Source organism: Scyliorhinus canicula, chromosome 17 (assembly GCF_902713615.1).
Source record: "Scyliorhinus canicula chromosome 17, sScyCan1.1, whole genome shotgun sequence".
Classification (NCBI taxonomy): Eukaryota; Metazoa; Chordata; class Chondrichthyes; order Carcharhiniformes; family Scyliorhinidae; genus Scyliorhinus; species Scyliorhinus canicula.
This window is the reverse complement of record NC_052162.1, coordinates 49,756,640-49,781,916: the sequence shown is the minus strand read 5'-3', so window position 1 is coordinate 49,781,916 and position 25,277 is coordinate 49,756,640. Positions and strand designations below refer to the sequence as shown.

Genomic DNA, 25,277 nt, shown 5'->3' with positions numbered 1-25,277 from the left:
TAAGTGATATTTGCCGATTAAGTACTTTGAAGTGCAGACGCTGTTATAATGTAGGCAAATGAGGTATGCATCTCGGGCATGATGCGACCATCAATTCACACACACAGGCGAGTTGAAGTGAACAGTCGTTTCAATCAGCTAGAACTGTGTCTGCTCTGCATTGAGAGCCGCCTGCAGGGCAGCAGATCTATATACCACCCCCAAGGGGGCGAAGCCCACAAGGGCACTAACATGATACAATACGATGTAATGTAATACAATGGCCCATAGGTGGAGCCCACAAGGGCAACAATATAGTACAATGCAATACAGTGGTGAATGGTTGCTGTAATACATTCACCACCTGTTAAAAAATTGAAGCTCAGTGGGGGTGAAGTGGCTCACAGGTTGAGTCTGTCCGGCGGCTTGATTGTGCACTGCGATCGCCTAAGCTCTGGTTTCGCTGCGGGCATGGGTGTTGAACTTGTCGATGTGGGCACGGGTGTTGACTCCGGGAGCGTGTCTTCTGGAGCTTCATCCCTGTCGGTCGGCGATTTGGGGGGGGGGGGGGGTGTAAGCCATGCAGGGGCCGCGGCGCTGTTTAGTGTAGGTTGCGGGGGGTAGACCGTAGGGGATCCTGCGGGTGCCAGGTCCCGGAGGGAGACTATGGGGCAGCAGGGTAGCATGGTGGTTAGCATAAATGCTTCACAGCTCCAGGGTCCCAGGTTCGATTCCCGGCTGGGTCACTGTCTGTGTGGAGTCTGCACGTCCTCCCCCTGTGTGCGTGGGTTTCCTCCGGGTGCTCCGGTTTCCTCCCACAGTCCAAAGATGTGCGGGTTAGGTGGATTGGCCATGCTAAATTGCCCATAGTGTCCTAATAAAAGTAAGGTTAAGGGGGGGGTTGTTGGGTTACGGGTATAGGGTGGATACGTGGGTTTGAGTAGGGTGATCATGGCTTGGCACAACATTGAGGGCCGAAGGGCCTGTTCTGTGCTGTACTGTTCTATGTTCTATCTGGTCGGCCGTCGTGGTGCGCCACGTAGGCGTACTGTGGGTTGGCATGAAGGAGCTGGACCCTCGTGACCAGGGGGTTGGACTTCAGGCTCCTCACGTGTTTTTTGGAGGAGTCCTGGCCCCGGTGTCGTCAGCCAGGCCGGAAGCAAGACCCCGCACATGGATTTCCTAGGGAAAACAAATAGGCGGTCATGAGGGTCTCGTTCATGGCTGTGCAAAGGAGTGACCTAATGGAGTGGAGTGCGTCAGGGAGGACTTCCTGCCAGCGGGAAACTGGGAGACTCCCAGACGGTAAGGCCAGGAGGACGATCTTTCATACTGTCGCGTTCTCCCTCTCCACCTGTCCGTTTCCCTGGGGTTGCAACTGGTAGTCCTGCTTGAGGCGACGGTCTTACCGCGAACAGGTACTGATGCATAAACGTTGCTCATAAACGAGGAGCCCCGGTCACTGGACGTAAATGGGGCAACTGAACAAGGTGAAGATACTATGCAGGGCCTTAATGACAGTGGCCGCGGTCATGTCGGGGCGAGAGATTGCAAAGGGGAAGCGGGAGTACTCGTCAACGACGTTGAGATAATATGCGTTGCGGTTGTTATAGGGGAGGGGCCCTTTGAAGTCGATGCTGAGGCGCTCGAAGGGCCGGGATGCCTTCACCAGGTGGGCCTTATCTGGTCGATAGAAGTGCGGATTACACTCTGTGCAGATTTGGCAGTCCCTCGTCATGACCCTGAACTTCTCAGTGGAGTAGGGCAGGTTGCGGGCCTTGATGAAGTGGAGAAGCCGGCTGCCCCCTGGGTGGCAGAGGTCGTTGTGGATGGCCCGGAGTTGGTCATCTTGCACGCTGGCGCATGTGCTGCAGGGCAGGGCATCTGGGGGCTCATTGAGCTTCCTAGGACGATACACGATATCCTAATTATAGGTGGAGAGTTCGATCCTCCGTCTCAAGATTTTATCGTTCTTGACCTTGCCCCACTGTATTGGCGAACATGAAGGCTACCGACCGGTGGTCGGTGACGAGGCTCCTACCAACGAGGTAGTGCCTCCAATGCCGTACAGCTTCCACAATGGCTTGAGCTTTTTCAACTGAGGAGCGTCGAATCTCAGAGGCGTTGAGGGTACGGGAGAAAAAGGCTACGGGCCTGCCTGCCTGATTAAGGGTAGCGGCGAGGGCAACCTCTGACGCGTCGCTCTCCACCTGGAAGGGGATGGACTCGTCCACCGCACGCATCGCGGCTTTGGCAATATCTGCCTTGATGCGGCTGAAGGCCTGCTGGGCCTGGGGGTCCCCGATGTTACTTCTGCGGCCAGAAGAAGCACCCCGCCAACGCAGCCTGGCCCGCACTGCCATTTGCAAGGCTTGGGCCCCCCACGCTTTCCATCATCTGACGCCAGCGACGACCGACTGCAGCTCGCCTCAGTGACGATCGACCAGTCTTGTCCGCACAACCTGGCCACCGCTTCGACCAGTGTGAGAATCGAACTGTCACCTGACATCTTGCCTACTGGATTCAACGAGCACCGAAAGCTTCATCCACCCGAATACGGTAAGGCGCTGCTCCCTCACGAAATGCCCCGCCAATCGAATCTCCCTGGCTTCTGGATCCCATTCCGTCACGATCCGGGCGTTCTGCATGGTCACTCTCACGGTCCAGGGTGCAGAGTTCAGCGGCTTCTGCCTCTATGTCCTTCCTAATCTCTGCGCTGCACTACTACTAGGCCTCGAGTTCCAGTGCAATCTCCAGAGCCTTACCGGCAAATTCGGGGGGCACCTACCACCCCTCACTGTGTGCGGCCTCGCGACCCTAAAGGTAGACCCACCCTCCCTCTTTGCCAATCTAACTCCAGATTGCAAACCAGTTGCCACTAGGAGCAGACGGTACAACACCCAGGACAAGACCTTCATCAGGTCCGAGGTCCAGCGGTTGCTTCGGGAAGGCATCATCGAGGCCAGCAACAGCCCCTGGAGAGCCAAATGATAGTCGTTAAAACTGGGGAGAAACGCAGAATGGTCATGGACTACAGCCAGACCATCAATCGGTACTCGCAGCTCGACGCGTGCCCCCTCCCATGCATATCTGATATGGTCAATCAGATTGCACATTACCGGGTCTTCTCAACGATAGACCTCAGCTCCCATTCCGTAAATCGGACCGTCCATACACTGCTTTTGAGGCAGACGGTCTTCTCTATCACTTCCTCAGGGATCCCTTCGGGTCACTGACGGTGTCTCGGTCTTCCAAATGGAGATGGACCGAACGGTTCACCGGTAAGGTTTGCGGCCCACCTTCCCGTACCTAGACAATGTCACAATCTGCGGCCACGATTAGCAGGACCACGAAGCCAACCTTGTCAAATTACTCCACACGGCCACTCTCCTCAACCTCACCTACAACAAGGAGAAGTGCGTGTTCAGCACAACCCGCTTAGCCATCCTTGGCTATGTGGTCCAGAACGGAGATCTGGGATCCGATCTTGACCGCATGCGCCACCTCATTTAGCTTCCCCTCCCCCACTGCCCCAAGGCCCTCAAACGCTGCCTGGGGTTCTTCTCCTACTATTCCCAGTGGATCCCAAACTATGCGGCCAAGGCCCACCCACTCATTCAGTCCATCCACTTTCCCCTTATGGCCGAGGCACGTATAGAGCTGATATAGCCAAGGCCAGGATGCACGCAGTAGACGGGACACTGCCCTTCCAAGTAGAAAGTGACGCATCAAACAGCGCACTTGCCGCCACCCTCATTCAGGCAGGCAGACCCATGGCATTCTTTTCCCGCACCCTTCATGCCTCAGAAATTTGGCACTCATCCGTCGAAAAAGAGGCCCAAGCTATCGATGACGCTGTGTGGCATTGGAGGCTTTACCTGACCGGCAGGAGATTCGCTCTCCTCACTGACCAACCTTTGATAGCCTTCATGTTTAACAACACGCAGTGGGGCAAGATCAAAAACGATAAAATCTTGCGGTGGAGAATCGAGCTCTCCACCTATAATTACGAGATTTTGTATCGCCTCGGCAAACTCGACGAGCCCCCTGACGCCCTACCCCGAGGTATATGTGCCAGCGCACAAGTAGACCGACTCCAGGCCCTACACGACAGCCTTTGTCACCCGGGGGTCACACGATTGTACCATCTTGTCAAGGCTCGCAATCTACCCTACTCCACCGAGGAGATGCGGACAGTCACCAGGACTGCCAGGTATGTGCGGAGTGCAAGCCGCACTTCTACCGGCCGGACCCTGGCAAACTTTGGCAAAGTGTCCTTTCTTTCCGCAGTTGCTACAGGGTGCCTTCCGAGCCAGGCAACGCTGCCTGGGGTGCTGGTGCTGGCCGCAGAAATAGCAGGGCAGCCCCCCGGGTTGGGTGGGCAGCCGCGTGGCACAGGCCTGGAGCACCCTCTGGTCGGGTGTCCACGAGGGGGTCGCGTGGTCGGAAGGGAAAGCGTTGAGGCTCTGAAACGCTACTTCTAGGGAGGTGGCTAGTTTTACCGTCTCTTCTAGGTCAAGGGCGCCTTTCTCGAGCAGGTGCTGTCTGACGTAGTTGGACTCCAGTCACGTAGGCATCCCTGCCTGCGACTGCTCTGCACGGAGAACCATCAGCAGGGCAGCAGATCTATATACCTCCCCCGAGGGGTGGAGCCCACAAGGACACCAACATGATACGATGCGATGTAATGTAATACAATGGTCCACAGGTGGACGTACACGAGTTCCGTGTGTTGTGTGGCCGTGACGTCCTTGTAGTTGCAGCTTCGTGCGAGTACTTTCAGGTCGCGTAAGTACTCCAGCAATTCTCCGAGGCGTTGGCAGCGTTCACCGGCCTCGCGTATTGCCTTTTCAGGATCACGACCGCGTCTGCATAGGTGGTCGCTTCTTCGATTTGCACGGAGGTTCTGTGGCTCACCCAGGCATGGAGGAGGCTCAGTTTCTGTTCGTCGGTGACGGAGTGCGAGGAGGAGGCGGCGAAGTAGACCTCAAAACAGCGGAGCCAGTGCGAAAAGATCCCTTTGACTTCAGCGGCCTGTGGGTCGAGTTCTAGTCGATGAGGTTTGAGGGCTGCTTCCATCGCGATGTTGTAGCTGATTAAATTGATGCGACCATCAATTCACATGAGACGGATAGTTGAAGTGAACACTGGTTTTAATCAGCTAGAACTGTGCCTGCCTGCGACTGCACTGCACTGAGAGCCGTCTGCAGGGCAGCAGATCTATATACCTCCCCCGAGGTTCGGAGCCAGGGGTGGAGCCCACAACATGGTACAATGCGATACCGTCCATAGGTGGAGCCCACAACATGATACAATGCGATACAGTCCATAGGTGGAGCCCACAAGGGCAACAACATAGTTCAATGCAATACAGTGGTGAATGGTTGCCGTAATACATTCACCACAAGGCAAAGAATGTGCATTCCACGTCAGGCAAACTAAATATTCCACATTTGTAGACTTTGCAGTAGCCGAGTTCAGTAACTAGTATATCGATAAGTTCCTGTGTATATGGGACACCTGGCACGTTTTGCAACATTGTTACACATCTAAATAGTATTTTTCTTGGTTTCTTTTAGACGGTTTGCGAGAGGATGACTTGATTTGAGTCTTTGCTGGTTGAACTGTGTAACTATCAGGAAGGGGTCTCCATATATATTTTTTGTTCCCTCTTGATAGCAAGCCATTTTGTTTCTGTCCTGAATCTCTGAAAGCGGGTCGGTTAGCTCGGTTGGCTGGATAGCTGAAATATGTACCGACTGAGGTTATTCGTGAAGGCCCCGCCTTCTCAACCTTGCCTCTCGCCTGAGATGTGGTGACCCACAGGTTAAATAACCATCGGTCAGCTCTCAAAAGGAAGAGCAGCCCAAGATCCTCTGGGGCTTTGGCAACATTTACATCTCTGGTCAGCTGAAAGTTAAATGGTTTCCATATCTCTTTCACTCCCTGATCTGCTAGTGACAATACCTCCTGTATCTTGATCTGTTTTTGTGCACGCATAGATAGCTCAGGGTGTCATACCATGCACACTTTTTCTTTCCATCCACAGTGTTACCTGGAAAATTCTTAGAACAGACAGTTGTCCAAGTCGTCTATGTCATCTTTGTGGGACTTCGTATCCGGTCACTTTGGTTACATTTGTTGCTAATTGTGCTTTTACTTAATTGCTCTGTTTAATAACCTTTGCTCTAGAGTCGCCAGGTATCTTTCCGATACCACCACGAGGTTCAAAGCCAAGTGCTGATCAATAACGTAATACACCAGTTAGTAAGTTTCAAATCAAAACACATTCATTATACACAGTCAATCACTACTCATGCATAAAACTCTACTTACTAGACTATCTCTAACACTAAAAGGCCTATACTTAGCTTTGGAAATGGCCCACCAGGTCAGGGGAACAATGGCCTTTTGTTCGATTCTGAGGCTGCAGGCTTCAAGCTGGTATGGACTAGTAACTAGTAGCGCCTATCTCGTAGCGTGCGTTGACTCGAGACTTACTTGGTTGGTGCAGCTGCTAGGCAGGTCTCCTTGTTGAGAGTGAAGGTCAAGAGTTGTTTCAAGCTGCTGAGAGACCCTGCCAAGAAGGACGAATTGAACTTGGTGACTCTGTTTTATAGTCGCCAGGGGTTTCGCGCTCTTTTGGTCGGACCCCGGACCTGGTCCCAATCAATTGGACCAAGTCTCAATCGTTTGGATCGATTTCTCCAATACTGGAGCTGTTCCCTGATAGCTGGGCGGTTCCTATGTGTCCGTTGGCCTTCCTTTGTCCATCTCCCGCTGGCGCCGGGGTGTCTGGTTTGGTCCCAATCGTTTCAATGTATCTAATTGTTCCTGGGGATTGCTCATTAATATGTAGATGGTTGCTGGTTTCGGTTCTGTCTGGGGTTTTGCAAGTCTTAATACACAGGAAACCTTGCACCTGCTTGTTTCCTGTGCCTGACCATTTTTCCCTGTGTTCTTTGTGGGCCTCCATTTTGGAATCGGGAAGTGGCCAACCCAGGTGGCTACACATTGAATTTGAACATTGTTATAAAATGTATTTGTTAGCTTGACGCCCATTGCTAAAATTTGTAGATCTTCATTTCCAACCTACAGTTAATGTGATCTTTTTGCTGTCATGAATTCTTGGGAAATATTATTTTTCATTATTTTATATGACTATCACAGTCTCTAGCTGATATAATCTTTATTTGTGTCACAAGTAGGCTTACATTAACACTGCAATGAAGTCACTGTTAAAATCCCCTCGTTGCTAAACTCAGGCGCCTGCTTGGGTACATGGAGGGAGAATTCAGAATGTCCAAGTCACCTAACAAGCATATTTTTCGGGTCTTGTGGGAGGAAACTGGAGCACCCTGAGAAAACCCACGCAGACACGAGGAGAACGTGCAAACTCCGCACAGACAGTGACCCAAGGCGGGAATCGAACCTGGGTCACTGGCGCTGTGTAGCAACAGTGCTAATCTCTGTGCTACTGTGCCACCCAGTGATGCATTCTGGCTGAAAAGCATTAGACAATGGCCTTTCCCAATTGCGTGTTTGCAGTGTCTGCCTGTTTGACATCCTTCAGCACATAGTTCTGGACCTTGGAATATGCCAGTCTGCAGCACTTGGTTGGGACTCTTTGCATTGGAAAGCCAACCACTTTCAGACATATGAAAGAGCAGCTTTCACTAGTCCATGGTTCTTGAAGTTTGTCTCGACATGCATCAGTGGGAACAGCCCGTAGATCCCAGTGTCCTGAGTCATGGAGCTTCTGTGGATGAACCCCAACCAAGATTTATATATGGGTTATTGTAGTTGTACGCAAAACCTTTTTTTGTAAAAGTGTTTTCATTGAATTTTCACGTCTTATATTTCACAATTCATATGTTACATATTACAAAACCATGGCAGAAAAAAGGAAAACAACTCGTTGGCTAAGGGCACACTGCCACCCATGCTAGCACAGGCCTCAATCTCGCTGATACCTAAGAAAGATAAAGACCCAACGGAATGTGGGTCACACAGACCTTTCTCACTGCTGAACGCAGATGCCAAAATACTGGCCAAGATTCTAGCCAAAAGGCAAGAAGACTGCGTGCCAGAGGTGGTCGCAGAGGACCAGACAGGCTTTGTCAAAGGTACAGCTTACCTCCAACATTAGGCGCCTGCTGAACGTGATAATGACCCCATCCGCGGAGAGAACACCAGAGGTGATTGTCTCCTTAGACGCATAAAAGGCCTGCGACAGAGTCAAATGGAAATACCTCATAGAGGTACTGGAGCGGTTCGGGCTTGGAACAGGGTTCATCTCCTGGGTAAAACTCCCATGGGGAACATACGGACAAACAGCGTCAATTCCCGATACTTCCAGCTCCACAGGGGTACCACACAAGTATGCCCACTGCTGTTCGCCCTAGCGATCGAGCCACTAGCAATTGCGCTCAGAGCGGCAACAATCTGGAGGCGGATCCAAAGGGGCAGCACAGAATCTCACTCTATGCAGATGACCTGCTCCTCTCCATATCGGACCCACAAAGCAGCATGGACGGAATCATCGCGCTCCTGAAAGAGTCTGTCTGCCGCCTTCTCGGGCTACAAACTCAACATGAGCAAAAGCGAGGTCTTCCCGGTACACCCACAAGTATTTTGGCACTAACGGAACTGCCGTTTAAACAAGCCCGATACAAATTCCACTACCTGGGGATCCAAATTGCCCATGTTTGGAAAGGGATCCAGAAATGGAACCTTACCAGTCTGACTGAGGACGTAAAGAAGGACCTTCAAAGATGGAACACACTCCCACTCTCCCTCACGGGAGAGTCCAGACGATCAAAATGAACGTGCTGCCCAGGTACCTCTTCCTATTCAGATCCATCCCGATCTACATCCCCAAGGCCTTTTTCAAAGCATTAGACCAACTAATGATAGCGTTCGTTAAGGGAGGGGGGGGGGAAGAAAGAATGCTAGGATACCAAAGAAGGTCTTACAAAAAACAAAATCAAGGGGAGGGCTAGCCCACACAAACCTACAATTCTACCACTGGGTGGCGACGGCCGAGTGAATAAGGGGATGGATCAAGGAGCTGAGTGGGTGCGTGCGGAAGAGGCCTCCTGTAAGGGGACCTCACTCCGGGCCCTCGCCACGGCGGCACTCCCATCCCCACCCAAAAAACACTCCAGCAGCCTGGTGATGATAGCCACCCTCCAGTCCTGGAACGAACTACGGCAGCAATTTGGCCTGACCAAAATGTTGGACAAAGCTCCCATCTGCAACAACCATAGGTTCACACCAGCACTGACTGATGCCACCTTCAAAAGGTGGAGACAGGACGGGGGGGACACTGACTGTCAGGGACCTATACACCGACGGCAGGGTCACAACACTGAACGAACTGACAGAGAAATTCCAGCTAGCCAGGGGGAACGAGCTAAGGTACCTGCAACTCAAAAAGTTCCTACGAAAGGAGACAAGGACTTACCCACAACCGCCACGACAGACATTACTGGAACAGTTACTGGATGCAAGCATACTAGATAAAGGAAACTGTAGCGACATGTACGACCGACTGGTAGAAAGGGCCGACACCGTACTGGGCGCAACAAGAATGAAATGGGAGGAGGACCTGGGGATCTAAGTAGGGTGGGGACTCTGGAGCGAAGCACTGCATAGGGTCAACTCCCACCTCCACGTGCGCAAGGCACAGCCTGACACAACTAAAAGTGGTACATAGAGCCCACTTAACAAGAATTCGTATAAGTAGGTTCTTCCCGAAGATGGAGGATAGATGTGAATGGTGCCAAGGAGGCCTGGCCAACCACGCCCACGTGTTCTGGTCTTGCCCCAGACTTGTGGAGTACTGGATTGCCTTCGAGGCAATGTCCAAAGTGGTGGGGGTGAGGGTGGAGCCATGGCCGGAAGTGGCGGACTGGCGGGTTTCAGACCAGCCAGATCTATTTCTGGGGAGGAAGGCAGACGCCTTTGCCTCCCTGACCGCCCTGCGTAGAATCCTGTTCGGCTGGCGGTCAGCAGCATCACCCAAATCTGCAGACTGGCAGTCCGACCTCTCGGAAGCTCTCCAAATGGAGAAAATCAAATTCGCCATCAGAGAGTCAGACGACGGCTTCCACAGAATGTGGGAGCCATTCACCCAGTTGTTCCGGGATTTGTTTGTGGCCAACAAACAAGTAGAAGAATAGCCAGGTAGCCAAGAAACAGGGGAAAGCAGCCAAAGCATGAGAGGGAGAGATAGACCGGGGGGGGGGGGGGGGGGGGGGGGCAGCTCAATCTAAGAGGAAGGAGAGGCGAACCACAGGGGGCTAGGGGGGGCGGAGGAGGGAAGAGACAGGGAACAATAGGGAGGTAGGTGGGTGGGGTGGCGGGGTAGGCAGGGAAACGTTAACTAACTTGACATCCACAGGAACAGAGAAAAAAGAGAATACAGGCAGAAGACTGGAGGGTCAGCTGAAGTGGCAGTGGCCATGAGAAGACAACGGCGGTGAAATCCGTCCGGGAGAAGCAAGGGGCAACACCGGCACCAGACCCATTCGAGGACTGCCCTCCGGAATTGTCTCTCTAGCACAAACAGATGCCTACCTATATCATATCCTGTGTACATAACGTCAAATATACTTTGTTCAAAAATCCAATAAAAAACATTTACAAACAAAATGGAAAACAAAAAATACATACAGAAATCAGCACACCTTTTTACAGGCAATTGTCCCCCCGCCCGCTGTGGCTATGGCATACATCTGTTACAATTACGTGCTCTGGTCATACTGGTAATTTTAAGTGTCTATTTACAGTTTAGTTTGAGCCTCGGCATGCCCTCGGACCTGTCCCCTGTGGCTTTGTCCCTTGTCCCTCGTTTTCTTTGTGTGCGTTAACCCTCCTCCCGTTTCTTCTCTCCCCCCTTACTCTATTGGTTGTCGGCTGCAAACAGATCTTGGAACAATTTGGTGAAGGACTTCCACATCCTGCGCAAGCCCTCTTCCGACCCTGGATGACAAATTTTATTTTCTCTGGTCTGAGAAATTCTGCCAGGTCGGGCAGCTTTGGGTGGTGCTGCCGATCTCCAGCTGAGCAGGATTCTCCAGGAGGTGATAAGGGAGGCCAAGGCGAGGGTGTCGGCCCCCCCTCTCCCATAAAGAGTTTTGGCTGATCTGAAACCTGGAGACCGCACTTTTGAAGACCCTCACTCCAACAACCATGGACATTGCCTCAAAAACATTCGTCTAGAACATGTGGGTGTGGATGGCTGAGCCTCCCTGGCACCATTCACATTTGTCTTCCACCTCTAGAAACAACTCACTCATTCGAGTTCTGGTTAGGTGCGGTCTGTGCACCACCTTTAGCTGTGTTAGGCTCTGCCTTGCGCATGTGGAGGTGAAGTTCACCCTGTTTAGTGCTTTGATCCAGAGTCCTCTCCCTAGTTCTATTCCTAGTTCCATTTTTTGCTTGTCTTGTCCAATGGGGAGTGTATCTCCTCTAACAGCCGCCCATATAGGTCCTCACAGTTTCCCTTCCCTAGATCACCAGCGTCCAGCAGTTTTTTCCCGAGTGACCTGGTGTCTGGGGTGCATTGTTGTTTCCTTTCGGAGGAAGCTTTTGACCTGAATATATTTTGGGTTGTTTCCTCTTGGTAACTGGAACCTCTGCATAAGCTCCCTCAGGTCGCTACTCTATCGTCCTTGTACATGTCCCAACCATCAGTGTCCACTTCTCCTGTCTCCACCTCTTGATGATGACATACATTATTGTGGGAGTAAGCCTGTAGTGGTTGCAGATGAGGACCATGGTGGACATTTTGGTTAGGCAGACGTTCTGCATTATTTGGTATCTTCCTACCTTTGCGCACCTTGTATGTAACAATTTCCCACTAATCACCACCTTAGCCATGGTATTTCTTGGTTTCTCTTTAAAACGTATGCCAATTGACTTTGACATTCTGCTCACGGAACATCCAAGAGAATCCACCATTTGCTTTTTCCGTAGGGCTTTAAGAATGTTCTGTGCAGACCAATACCTTGGAGCCATGTGCTTGACCTGGAATGTATATTGTAAATACCACTTACATTGCAATTGTGTAGAGGCATTTAGCGTCCAGTATGCTGTATGGAGAGAAGTGCGTTTTTTTTGCACTTTCTGTAATATTTAATTTGAAAATGTACTTCCTGTAATATTTAGTTTTGGATTATACTTTTCAATTTACTGAACATAGAACATACAGTGCAAAAGGCCATTTGGCCCATCGAGTCTGCACCTACCCGCTTCAGCCCTCACTTGCACCCTATCCCCATAACCCAATAACCCCTCCTAACCTTTTTGGACCTGAAGGGCAATTTAGCATGGCCAATCCACCTAACCTGCGCGTCATTGGACTGTGGGAAGAAACCAGAGCACCCGGAGGAAACCCACGCAAACACGGGGAGAAAGTGCAGACGCCACACAGACAGTGACCCAGCGGGGAATCGAACCTGGGACCCTGGCACTGTGAAGCCACAGTGCCAGCCACGTGTGCTATTTGCGAAAAATTATGGACTTTTTACATATTTCACGTTAGTGATTAAAAATAGTTGAAAACAAACTTCACGCTGATATAAAAAGCTTAAACATTAGAATGGCATACTCTGCATTTTACAATTGTTAACAGTGACTTTGCTGTATTAAAATATTTGTATCTTTCTTACAGCTCATAAGAAACTAATCTTTCAGATGGCTGAGGGAAAGATGACTGTTGAGCTGAAAAGTAGTGAAGCAAATTGGTTTCGAAAAATAGGTAAAAGAATGTTATTGTTAAATACTAAGTGATAATCAAGTACCTTCAAATACTAGGGAAACTCATTGTCTGAAGGCTAAAATGTCAGAACTTTTTCAACTAAATTTCATTTGAGCAATTAAATATTTGCATTCTTTGTAATTTTGGTCACTCACTTACCATCATGTACAAATGTTTATATATTGTTCGAGATGCATTAAAGGATGAAATTCAACTTCAGCTGGGCAACAAAAAAGGAAAACTGGATTGGATATAACTGGTGGCCAAATTCACCACCAAGAGGTGAAATTCATTCTTTAACTGGACAATGAAAAGCAAAACCAGGCTGGATGCATAAATAACAGTTGGACAGATTCACCACAGCCTGCCTTGTGCCCCTCATGGACATGTATCAGACAGTGCATAGATCCTTCAAATAAGTAGCAAGGAATTTAATTGATATTCAAATTTGGGGTCCATTGACATAATTCAGGTCTTGATTACATTTAACCCGCCTCATAGGTGGGACTACTTGCCTCTCGGCCAATGGGTGAGCAGTCACATGACTAGCCTCAACCAATCAGCAGAGGGGCACATGACCGACCTGAGCCAATGGGCAGCGAGTGCTCTGCACCAATAGCAGATAGGTACTGTAAACTTCCTAGTCATACCACCACATATTTCGACCTCCAGAGCCCTGACTGCTGACCTGCAATGCCTCGCCTTACAACACAGTTCTTGCACACAGGATGGACGACGGCACAGAGTGTCCTATCGTGTTTCCCTCCTGTTCCCTGGCAGCGGCAGAGCAAAACTATGGGTGGATGGAGAAAGAAGGTTTGCCGGTGGTATTCACTGGGAAAAGTTTCCACCAATACGTGCACGGTCACACTTTTATGGTCCTTACTGACCACAAACGCCTCTTGGGATTTTTTAAGGAGGACAGGACGATCCCGCTTGTGGCTTCCGCCAACATTCAGTGTTGGACATTTCTTTTGTCAGGGTACAAATATGTTTTGGACTTCATGGACTCGTTGCCAGTCACAGCGACCCAAATAAAGGCATGGACACCGATGGACCCAGTGCTGATCAGAGTCCGTCACACATTTTACTATATGGGGCTCAGCGTCAGGCATTCCCGGATGAGGCGTTCACCACAAAGGTAGCAGAGCTCAGTGTGGTGGATGTTATTCTGCAAGACGGGTTCCTTATGAGCTACTTCCTAAGGTGGACACAGAACTGCAACAGTTGCAAGATGTAGGAGTCATACGACACGTACAGTTTGCGCTGTGCCGGGGGCGCCTGTGATGAAACCTGATAAAATCGTCTGGCTGTGTGGGAACTTGAAGCTGACTGCAAACAAGGGCATTGTGATTGGATTGCCACCCGATGCCCCAGGTCGAAGATATATATGCTCGGCTGGCCGTGGGAAGTTCGTTTACAAAGCTCTCTTTTTTTTTAAAGTATTTTTATTCAGGTTTTGCAGAATTTGTCATAATAAAACAGTAGTAACCATAATAAAACAAACGAGTGAACATTAACATAGTGCAAAATGGGAATATACAATAACAATTAAATAGACATTACCCCATGCGACCCAGTCTTCCCACACCATCCCAATTAATTACTCACCCCCCCCCCCCCACGGATTGCTGCTTCTGCTGACATTTTAATTTTCCCTGAAAAAGTCGACGAACGGCTGCCACCTCCGAGAGAACCCTAGCACAGACCCTCTTAAGGCAAACTTTATTTTCTCGAGGCTGAGAAACCCAGCCATTTCATTAACGCAAGTCTCTACACTCAGGGGCTTTGAGTCCCTCCACATTAATAAAATCAGTCTCCGGGCTACTAGGGAGGCAAAGGCCAAGACGTCAGCCTCTTTCGCCCCCTGAACTCCCGGGTCTTTTGACACTCCAAAGATCGCTATCTCTGGGCACTCAGCCAATAAAGCCCTCACCAAACCCGAACCTCCCCAGCGTTTCCCACTGGTACTCCCACTCCACCCAGTCAAAGGCTTTCTCTGCGTCCATTGCTGTTACTACTTCTGCCTCCCCTCCCTCTGAGGGCATCATAATAATATTCAAGAGTCTCTGGTCATTGGTATTGAGTTGTCTGCCTTTAACAAACCCAGTCTGGTCTTCCCCTATCACCCCTGGGACGCAATCCTCAATTCTTGTGGCCAGAATCTTAGCTAGCAATTTGGCATCCACGTTTACAAATGAAATTGGCCTGTATGACCCGCAATATTCCGGGTCCTTCCCTCATTTAAGAATGAGTAAGATCAAAGCCTGTGACATTGTTGGGGGGAGGGTTCCTTTCTCTCTAGCCTCATTGAAGGTCCTCTTCAGGAGTGGGCTCACAATTTCCGAAAATTTCTTATAGAATTCTACCTGGTAACCGTCCGGCCCCTAGGGCCTTACCCGATTGCATGCCCTCTATACCCTTGACAATCTCCTCCAATTCAATCGGGGCCCCCAGCCCCTCCACCAGGTCCTTTTCCACCTTCGGAAACCTCAACTGGTCCAAAAATTGCCTCATCCCTTCCGCTCTCATCGGGGGCTCCGAACTCGTATAGTTTACTATAGAATTCCTTAAAGACTCCGTTGACCCCCCGGATCCAAGACCGTGTTACCCTCCTTATTCTTTACTCCTCCGATTTTCCTGGCCGCCTTCCTCTTTCGCAGTTGGTGTGCCAGCATTCTAATCGCTTTCTCTCCGTACTCGTAGACTGCCCCCCTTGCCTTCCTCAGCTGTGCTACCGCTTTTCCTGTGGTCAGCAGTTCAAACCCTGCCTGCAGACTCCGCCGCTCCCTCATTAGCCCCGCCTCAGGGGCCTCCTGTCCACTCGGAGTATCTCCTCCACCAGTCTCTCCCTCTCCGCTCTTTCTCTCTTTTCCTTTTGGGATCGAATTGAGATGAGTTCCCCTCTGACAACTGCCTTCAGAGCCTCTCAGACCGTTGCCGCTACTACCTCACCCGTATCGTTTGTTTCCAGGCAATCCTGGATGTTCCTGCTAATCCACCCGGAAACCTCTTCGTCTGCCAGCAGCCCACATCCAGTCTCCAAAGTGGGCGCTGCCCTCTCTCCTCACTAAGCCGCAGGTCTACCCAGTGCGGGGCATGGCCCGAGACTGTGATTGCTGAGTATTCTGTCCCCGCTACCTTTGGGATTAACGCCCTGCTCGAGACAAAGAAGTCTTTTGCGGGAATAAAATGTATTGACGTGGGAGAAAAAAAGAGAACTCTTTTGTTTTTGGCCACGCGAACCTCTAGGGATCCACCCCATCCCCATCTGCTCCATAAAACCCTTCAGTTCCTTGTCCACTGCTGGTCGCTTCCCTGTCCTGAACTTCGACTGGTCCAGCTCAGGGTCAATTACTGTGTTAAAGTCTCCTCCCATGATCAGGTTGTGTGACTAAGTGCGGGATTTTGCCTAGCATGCGTCTCATAAATTCCACATCATCCCAATTCGGAGCATAGACGTTCACAAACACCACCCGGACCCCCACCCACTTTCCACTCACCATTATATACCTGCCCCCCTTATCTGCTCAATTCTGCCAGCCTCGAATGCCACACCCTTACGGATCAGAATTGCTACCCCCCTGGTCTTCGAATCCAGCCCTGAATGGCACACCTGGCCTACCCATCCCTTTCTGAATCTCGTGTGATCTGCGAGCTTTAAATGTGTCTCCTTAAGCATTGCTACGTCTGCCTTTAACCCCTTTAGATGCGCAAGCATTTGCGCTCTTTTGACTGGCCCTTTCAAACCCCTCACATTCCACATGATCAGCCTGGACGGGGGGGCTAATACCCCCACCTCCTGCTGACTAGCCATTGCCCGTTCTTGGCCAACCTCGAGCCCGCGTCCTTCGCTTCCTCGAGCACCCCCACGGAGCTGCCGCCCCCGACCCTCAAATGGTACCCCAAAATTGATACCTCCTCTGTCAGCAAAGCAGCATCCCACCCCATGGCCAAGCACCATCTGGGCACTTTCCCACCCCCCACTACGCTCCCGAGAGTCAGCTGACCTATGCTGACCCTGCCAGCTCCAGTCCCTGGCACCAATCATTGTCGCCTCATTGTCCGGACCCCTCCACACATGAAGAAACCAATTAAACTACCTCTCCAGCCCCAGTGAGTAAATAGTAATACGAAATGAAAAATAAACAGAAGACACTAACATTGTCCCGTAAGGGGACACTTGTTGAACCAAGGCTCCAACTTCCCGAAAATTTGCACTAAATACAGGGACCAATCCCCCCTCCGTATCTCAACTTTGCCGAAAACACTACACCCTCCAGCCACCACCACATCCTTACACGCACCCAACATTGTATACAATTTTATATTAGAAACTGTACCCTGTTACCCAGCCCCACCGCCACATTCCACCAAAGCTTAGTTGCCTTTAATTCGAGTCCAGCTTTTCTTGTTTGACGAATGAGCATGCCTCGTCCGGCGTCTCAAAATAGTGATGCCGTTCCTTGTATGTGACCCGTGGGTCCTTGTATGTGACCCATGGGTCCTTGTATGTGACCCATAGCCTCGCTGAGTGTAGCATCCCAAATTTCAGCCCTTGCTGAAGAGGGTCGCCTTCACCCGGTTGAATCCAGCACGCCTTTTGGCCAGCTCCGCACCCAGGTCCTGGTAGATGCGTATCATGCTGTTCTCCCACCTGCTGCTCCGTTCTTTTTTTGCCCACTGCAAGACAAGTTCTTTGTCCGAGAAGTGATGAAATCTCACCACCATGGACCTCGGCGGTTCATTTGCTTTGGGCTTCCTTGCGAGGGCTCTATGCTGTGCTGGAGGGAATACCCCTGTCCCTATCGGCGTCTCCAGCACCTTGGACACAAATGCTCCCGCATCCGACCCCTCCACACCTTCGGGGAGGCCCACAATTCTCAAGTTCTGTCTCCTGGACCTGTTTTCTAGGTCCTCTAGCCTCTCCTGCCACTTCTTGTGGAGGTCATCCTGCGCCTCCACCTTAAGGGCCAATACGACCAACTCGTCCTCATGGGCGGATAGCTTTTTCTCCATCTCCTTAATCGCTTTCCCTTGTGTCACCTGAGTTGAGATCATTTGGTCTATTGATGCCTTCATCGGGGCCCGCATGTCCTTTTTAAGATCGGCAAAGCAGCCCCTAAGGAACTCCTGTTGCTCCTGTGATGCGCTATCAATTATGATCGGGGTCGGGGGCGGCAGGGTAGCATGGTGGTTAGCATAAATGCTTCACAGCTCCAGGGTCCCAGGTTCGATTCCCGGCTGGGTCACTGTCTGTGTGGAGTCTGCACGTCCTCCCCCTGTGTGCGTGGGTTTCCTCCGGGTGCTCCAGTTTCCTCCCACAGTCCAAAGATGTGCGGGTTAGGTGGATTGGCCATGCTAAATTGCCCGTAGTGTCCTAATAATAAGTAAGGTTAAGGGGGGGGGGTTGTTGGGTTACGGGTATAGGGTGGATACGTGGGTTTGAGTAGGGTGATCATGGCTCGGCACAACATTGAGGGCTGAAGGGCCTGTTCTGTGCAGTACTGTTCTATGTTCTACGAGAAGACGAGAGTAGAATGTAATCGAGGTTTTATTACACTGAGATGTGTGGCCTCCTACAGCAGCTGACGAAATGGCTGTTGTACGGGGAGCACACCTATTTATACTCCGCTTACTGGGCAGAGCCAGCAGGCAGGGATCTACCCCCATACCTGTTATACAGGGGCCTTACCGTAAAACACATATATATATATACCAGTGGTGGCTACCACATCCTGTGACCACTGTGCCCATGCATCCTGGTCTATACCGGCCGCCATGCCGTGCCTCGGTGCCCGCTTCGCACGCTTCTGTGTTGGGACAGAAACGCTTCATCTGGCCACTCCTGGTCCAGCTATCCATACAACAGAGAGGGAATCGTTTTGGCAGTGTTCACTTCACCAATCTGCCGCAAAATGTCCGTGAAAACTCCTGAAAAAGGTCCGAGAGTCTGTTCCAGACGGAGCTGCCGAATGCGTGACCTACTCCTCCATGGCCACCACCGGAAGTCTCGTCACCGCTTTTTCAGTGGCCTTGGCGAAATCTTTTCACAGTTGTTCCTTCTGCTGCTAGAATTCAGCTTTAATAAAGGCCCTCAAGTCAGCTTTAAGCCTTTAAGCTTGCCCTTCCCCCGCCTGCACGTTTGATGCGCTAACAATTTCACACAAAGACACGAATCGGTACAAGAGAGGCTTTATTACCATGAGATGTTATTCCCTCGACTGCAGCTGTAGAATGGCAGCTCAGGAGAGCTCATGAATATTTATACTGCTCCCTGTGGGCGGAGCTAGCCGGCAGGGGCTTACCGGCAAACCAGTAATAGCAGGTACTGTTGTACATCCCCTAATACAGGCACACACATATATAGTGGTTGGTTACCACATTCACCCCCTGTTAAGAATGAGTCCGGCGGGCGTGACGTGAATCTATTATACATGAGCAGTGATTTATTTACAGAGGGGGAGGGGAAAAAAATCAAGTGTCCATCTTGCAACCCGGTGCCCGTCATAGGTTGAGTCTGACCGGTGGTCTGACGGTTCGTTGAGAGCGACGTAGCAGTGGTGGCGACGTCTGCACAGGCGGTGTCGACGTCGACTGCATCGGTGGTGGCGGTGTTGGTGCTGGCCAGTGGCTGGACGACTCCGGGAGCATGCCGAAATCTTCCATGTCCTCTTGTGTGGGCAGGGGAACGAGGGATGGACCTGGTCGGGCTGATGGGGCCGCCGGGGAAAAGGATGGTGGCACGTGGATGGGGAGGTGTGTGGGCGTTGGTTCGGCACCTGAGGGAGCCAGGTCCCTAAGCGAGACTGTATCCTGGTGGCCATCGGGGAACTCCACGTAGGCATACTGGGGGTTCGCGTGGAGCAGGCATACCCTGTCCACCAGAGGGTCTGCCTTGTGGAGTCTGACATGCCTACAAAGTAGGACCGGCCCTGGAGCTGCGAGCCACGTCGGGAGCGAAACCCTGGATGTAGGCTTCCTGGGGAAGGCACAAACATGTGCAATGGGTGTGTTGTTAGTCGCGGTTCACAGCAGTGACCGAATGGAGTGGAGTGCATCAGGAGGACCTGCTGCCAGCGAGCGGCTGGGAGGTTCCTGGACCGTAGGGCCAGCTGTACGGCCCTCCATACCGTCCCGTTCTCCCTCTCTACCTGCCCGTTTCCCCGGGGGTTGTAGCTGGTCGTCCTGCTGGAGGCGATACCCCTGCTGAGCAGGAACTGACGCAGCTCATCGCTCATGAATGAGGAGCCCCTGTCACTGTGGATGTAGTCAGGGAAACTGAACAGAGCAAATATGGAATCGAGGGCCTTGGTGACGGTGGCAGACGTCATATCCGGGCATGGGATGGCGAAGGGGAACCTAGAGAATTCATCGACCACACTAAGGGTGGAGGGGAGGGGCCCTTTGAAATCCACGCTGAGGCACTCAAAGGGGCGGGATGCTTTCACCAGGCGTGCGCGGTCTGGCCGGTAGAAGTACGGGTTGCACTCCGCATAGACCTGGCAGTCTCTGGTGACTGTCCGCACTTCCTCGACGGAGTAGGGCAGATTGCGGGCTTTGATTACGTGGTTCAACCGAGTGACCCCCGGATGGCAAAGGCTCTTGTGCAAGGCACAGAGCTGGTTCACTTGTGCGCTGGCACATATACCCCGGGAGAGGGCGTCTGGGGGCTTGTTGAGCTTGAGCGATACAAGATCTTGTAATTGAGAGCTCGATTCTCCACCGCAAGATTTTGTCGTTTTTGATCTTGCTCCGCTGCGTGTTGTTGAACATAAAGGCTACTGACCGTTGGTCAGTGAGGAGGGTGAACCTCCTGCTGGCCAGGTAATGCCTCCACTGCCGCACCGCCTCAACGATAGCCTGGGCCTCCTTTTCAACAGAGGAATGTCGCATTTCGGAGGCATGGCGGGTGCGGGAAAAGAATGCCACGGGTCTGCCTGCCTGGTTTAGAGTGGCGGCAAGGGCGACATCTGAAGCGTTCTCTAATTGGAAGGGCAGTGTCTCGTCTACTGCGTGCATCCCGGCCTTGGCTATGTCTGAGCGAATACGGGCGAAGGCCTGTTGTGCCTCGTCCGAGAGGGGAAATTGCGTGGACTGGATCAGTGGGCGAGCCTTGTCCGCGTATTGTGGGACCCGGTGGGCATAGTAAGAAAACCCCAGGCATCGTTGGAGAGCCTTGGGGCAGTGGGGGAGGGGAAGCTCCATGAGGGGGCGCATGCGGTTGGGGTCTGGCCCCAGTAGTCCGTTTTGGACTACGTAGTCGAGGATGGCTAAGCGGTATGTGCTGAATACGCACTTCTCCTTGTTATAAGTGAGGTTGAGGAGAGATGCGGTGTGGAGAAATTTGGCAAGGTTGGCGTCACGGTCCTGCTGGTTGTGGCCGCAGATGGTGACATTATCTAAGTACGGAAACGTGGCTTGCAGTCCGTACCGGTCAACCATTCGGTCCATTTCTCGTTGAAATACTGAGACCCCGTTAATGACGCCGAAGGGAACCCTAAGGAATTGACAGAGGCGACCGCCTGCCTCGAAGGTAGTGTAGGGACGGTCTGATTTACGGATGGGGAGTTGGTGGTAGGTGGATTTCAGGTCAATTGTTGAGAAGACGCGGTACTGTGCAATCTGATTGACCATATCAGATATGCAAGGGAGGGGGTACGCGTCGAGCTGCGTGTACCGGTTGATAGTCTGGCTGTAGTCCACAACCATCTTGTGTTTCTCCCCAGTTTTAACCACCACCACCACTTGGGCTCACCAGGGACTGTTGCTGGCCTCGATAATACCCTCCCGAAGCAGCCGCTGGACTTCGGACCTGATGAAGGTCTTGTGCTGAACCGTCTGCTCCTGGTGGCGACGGGCTTGCAATCTGCAGTCAGATTGGCAAAGAGGGAGGGAGGGTCAACCTTGAGGGTCGTGAGGCCGCAAATGGTGAGTGGGGGTAGGGGTCTGCCGAATTTGAGGGTGAAGCTCTGGAGGTTACATTGGAAGTCCAGGCCCAGTAAAAGTGTCGCACAGAGGTTGGGGAGAACGTACAGGCAGAAACGGCTGAATTCCACGCCTTGTACGGTGAGTTTGACCAGACAGAAGCCCCGGATCGGGACAGAGTGGGATCCGGAAGCCAGGGAGATCCACTGGTTGGCGGGATGGACCGCGAGGGAGCTGCGCCTTACCGTTTCCGGATGAATTAAGCTATCGGTGCTCCCGGAGTCAAGTAGGCTGTAGGTAGCGTGGCCGTTGATGAGCACTGTCGTTGAAGCGGTAGCCAGGTTGCGAGGACGGGATTGGTCGAGCGTCATGGAGGAGAGTAGCAGGCGATCGTCCAAAGAGTCCGATGAGTAGCGGCAGCGACCCGGGTCCCGAGGGGAGGACAAAATGGCGGCGTCCGAAGTACCTGTGGGGAAGAAGATGGCGTCGCCCATGCAGCGCACGTTGTGGGGGCGGGGCAAGATGACGGCGACCATGGAGCGCACGTGGTGTCGGGGGAGGAAGATGGCGGCGCCCATGGTGCGCACATTGCGGGGGCGGTGAAAGATGGCGGCGCCCACTGATCGCACGTGGACCTAGGGGAAGAAGATGGCGGCACCCACTGGTCGCACGTGGTCCCGGGAGCAGCGGACAGTGGGGCCCATTGTGCGATCGGCTGGGGAGAGGTCGAGCACGATAGCGGCAACTGCGCGGGCTGACACACCGCTGCAAAGTGGCCTTTCGTGCCACAGGATTTGCAGGTCGCGGCGAGGGCCGGGCAGCGCTGGCGGGGGTGCTTCTGCTGGCCGCAGAAGTAGCAGCGGGGACCCACAGGATGCACGGTGTGGCGAGCAGTGCAGGCATACTGCACAGGAGCGGCCCCAGTCGGGGGGGGGGGGGGGGGGGGGTCGGTTGCGGGGTCCACGAGCGGTAGGATGGGTGGGCCGCGCGGTTGGATGGGTGGGCGAGATAGGATTGCACGTTACGGGAAGTGACCGTCATAGAGAGCGCTAAAGTCTTTGTCGCCGATAGATCGAGCACGTCCCCTTCCAGCAGTCGTTGCCGGATGGGGTCCGATGCAATACCCGTCACAAAGGCATTTCGCATGAGGAGTTTGGAATGTTCCGTGGCCGTCACGGCCTGGCACTCGCAGTCCCATACTAGAGGGATAAGGGCCTGCCAGAAGTCCTCAATCGACTCACCCGGTTGCAAGACGCGAGTGGAGAGTATATGCCTCGCAAACAGAGTGTTCGTCGACTGGACATAATTTTCTTTGAGCAGTTCCATAGCACGGGCGTAGGTCGGCATGTCCTGTATCAGCGGGAACACGCTGGACTCAACCTTGAGTAGAGTAGTTGAACTTTCTGAGCTTCCGATGGTGTAGGGTCTGCTGAGGTAATGTAGGCCTTGAAGACAGCCAGCCTGTGGTTAAAGTCTTTCCTGGCGTTCGGCGATTGCGGATCCAGCTGCTGGCGGTCGGGTTTAATTCTGATGTCCATGATATGGGAAATCTCACGGTAATAAATTGATGCGCTAACAATTGCACACAAAGACACAAATCGGTACAAGAGAGGCTTTATTACCATGAGATGTTATTCCCTCGACTGCAGCTGTAGAATGGCAGCTCAGGAGAGCTCATGAATATTTATACTGCTCCCTGTGGGCGGAGCTAGCTGGCAGGGGCTTACCGGCAAACCTGTAATAGCAGGTACTGTTGTACATCCCCTAATACAGGCACACATATATATATATATATACAGTGGTGGATCACCACAATGCTGGAAGAGGCTTTTATCTTTGCTGCAGCTCCAGCCAAATCTTTCACTGTTTCTGCCGGGTCTGGTAACCAAGAGACATACCATTCCTGGGGGAAAGTACTCCTCCAACATTCACCTGCATCTTTTCATCAAAATTCCTCCCCGTATTGATTAAAAAAGAGCTCTTTTCTGTAACCTTGGGCTGCCTTGTGTGTGACCACTTATTCCATGGTCCACACCGTTTACAAAGCTCTCTATGAGCCATGCATACCTACACCATTTGAGTTTCGTCGGCCCCTGCGATATTTCAGAGGAGATGACGAGCATTTTACAGGGCTTGACAGAAGTGGCCATCTACTTAGGTGACATTCTTATCACCGGTTCCACAGAGCAGGAGCGCATGGTAAATATCCAGCAGGTACTCTGCCGTTTTGCCCATGTGGGCTCTTGACTAAAATGAAGTGTTTTCAGTGCCACGGCAGTGACCTACCTCGGATATTGCATGGTTATTGATGGGCTGCAACCAGTCGAGGATAAAGCCTGGTCTATAAAGGGGGTTTCCCACATCATGGAACGACACTGATTCTTTTTGACCCTCGTTAATTATCCTGGCTAATTTGCCGCAAACCTGGCCTCCCTATTCGCCCCATTGCGTGTGTTGTGGGAAGATCAGAAATGGTGTTGGGGCATGTCTCAAGACATTCATGGCTGTGAAGAGGTGCCTATCTTCCAAACGGATAGGTTTGACACTGTAACCCGACTGGACCCCTGATTGTAATGCTTCCCCTTATGGCTTTGGGGCGGTGTTGTCCCAGGCACGGAGTGGAATGGAATGCCCCATTGCATTTGCTTCAAGAACCTTGGAAGACGCCGGGCACCGGTACGCACAAATTGAGATGGAAGGTCTGGCTGTTGTCTGGAATTAAGAAATTCCATCAAAATGTGTATGGTCTGCAATTCATTATGATAACGGACCACAAGCCCTTGCTCAGCCTATTCCGAGAGAATAATAGAATCTCGCCTATTGCGCCGGCCAGGATCCAGCGGTGGGCACTCTTGCTTGCCGCTTACGAGTACACTTTTCAACACCATTCGGGTACCAGGATTGCCTATCCAGATGCCCTCATCAGATTGCTGTTGCCCACAAGCTTCCTGTCCCCACCTGTAGCAGATGAGGTGATTGCAGCCTTGAATTTTATGGACACCTTACCAGTGGTGGCTGCTCAAGTACGTGCATCGATGCAGAGGGACCTGGCGTTGGTGAAGCTTCACCTTCTGCTATTCGGCGGCAGTAAAAAGGAGGCTTTATCAGCGAATCTGCGACCTTTCTCTCAGTTCTCTGAGCTGAGTTTAGAGGCTGGAGTAATATTGTTGGCTATTCAGCTGGGCATACCCCCTATGCGATGGGAAGCCTCAATGCAGGATCTGCACACTGGGCATCCGGGAGCTGGCAACATGAATATGTCAGCACAAAGCTATGTTTGGTGGCCGGATATCGAGAGAATGTTACAAAATGCCCAGCTTGCCGGAAATTGCAGAATCTGCCCTCGCCAGCATGGGAATGGCCAGGTCGTCCATGTATTTGCCGCCACGTGGATTTTACTGGACCATTCATAGGCTCCATATTTTTAATAATGGATGTCCACTGAAAGTGGCAGGAAGTTTTCAGGAAGTCTTCCACAACATCCAGGGCTACTATTGAGAAACTGGGGATCTCTTTATACTCACGGACGTCCAGAGGTGCTGGTTACAGACAAAGGAACTCCTTTCACCAGAGAGATGTTTGCCTTTTTTTGTAATGCAATAGC

The 25,277-nt window shown here is 51.9% G+C and overlaps 1 protein-coding gene across 1 annotated transcript in view; it reads left to right on the top strand.

Annotated features, from left to right (window-relative positions):
* tex11 (testis expressed 11) overlaps positions 1 to 25,277 on the top strand; it is a 304,551-nt gene that overhangs the window by 232,807 nt on the left and 46,467 nt on the right. Inside the window, 1 exon segment of the mRNA XM_038775694.1 lies at positions 12,659 to 12,745. Within this exon segment, the coding sequence (XP_038631622.1) occupies positions 12,659 to 12,745 (87 nt within the window).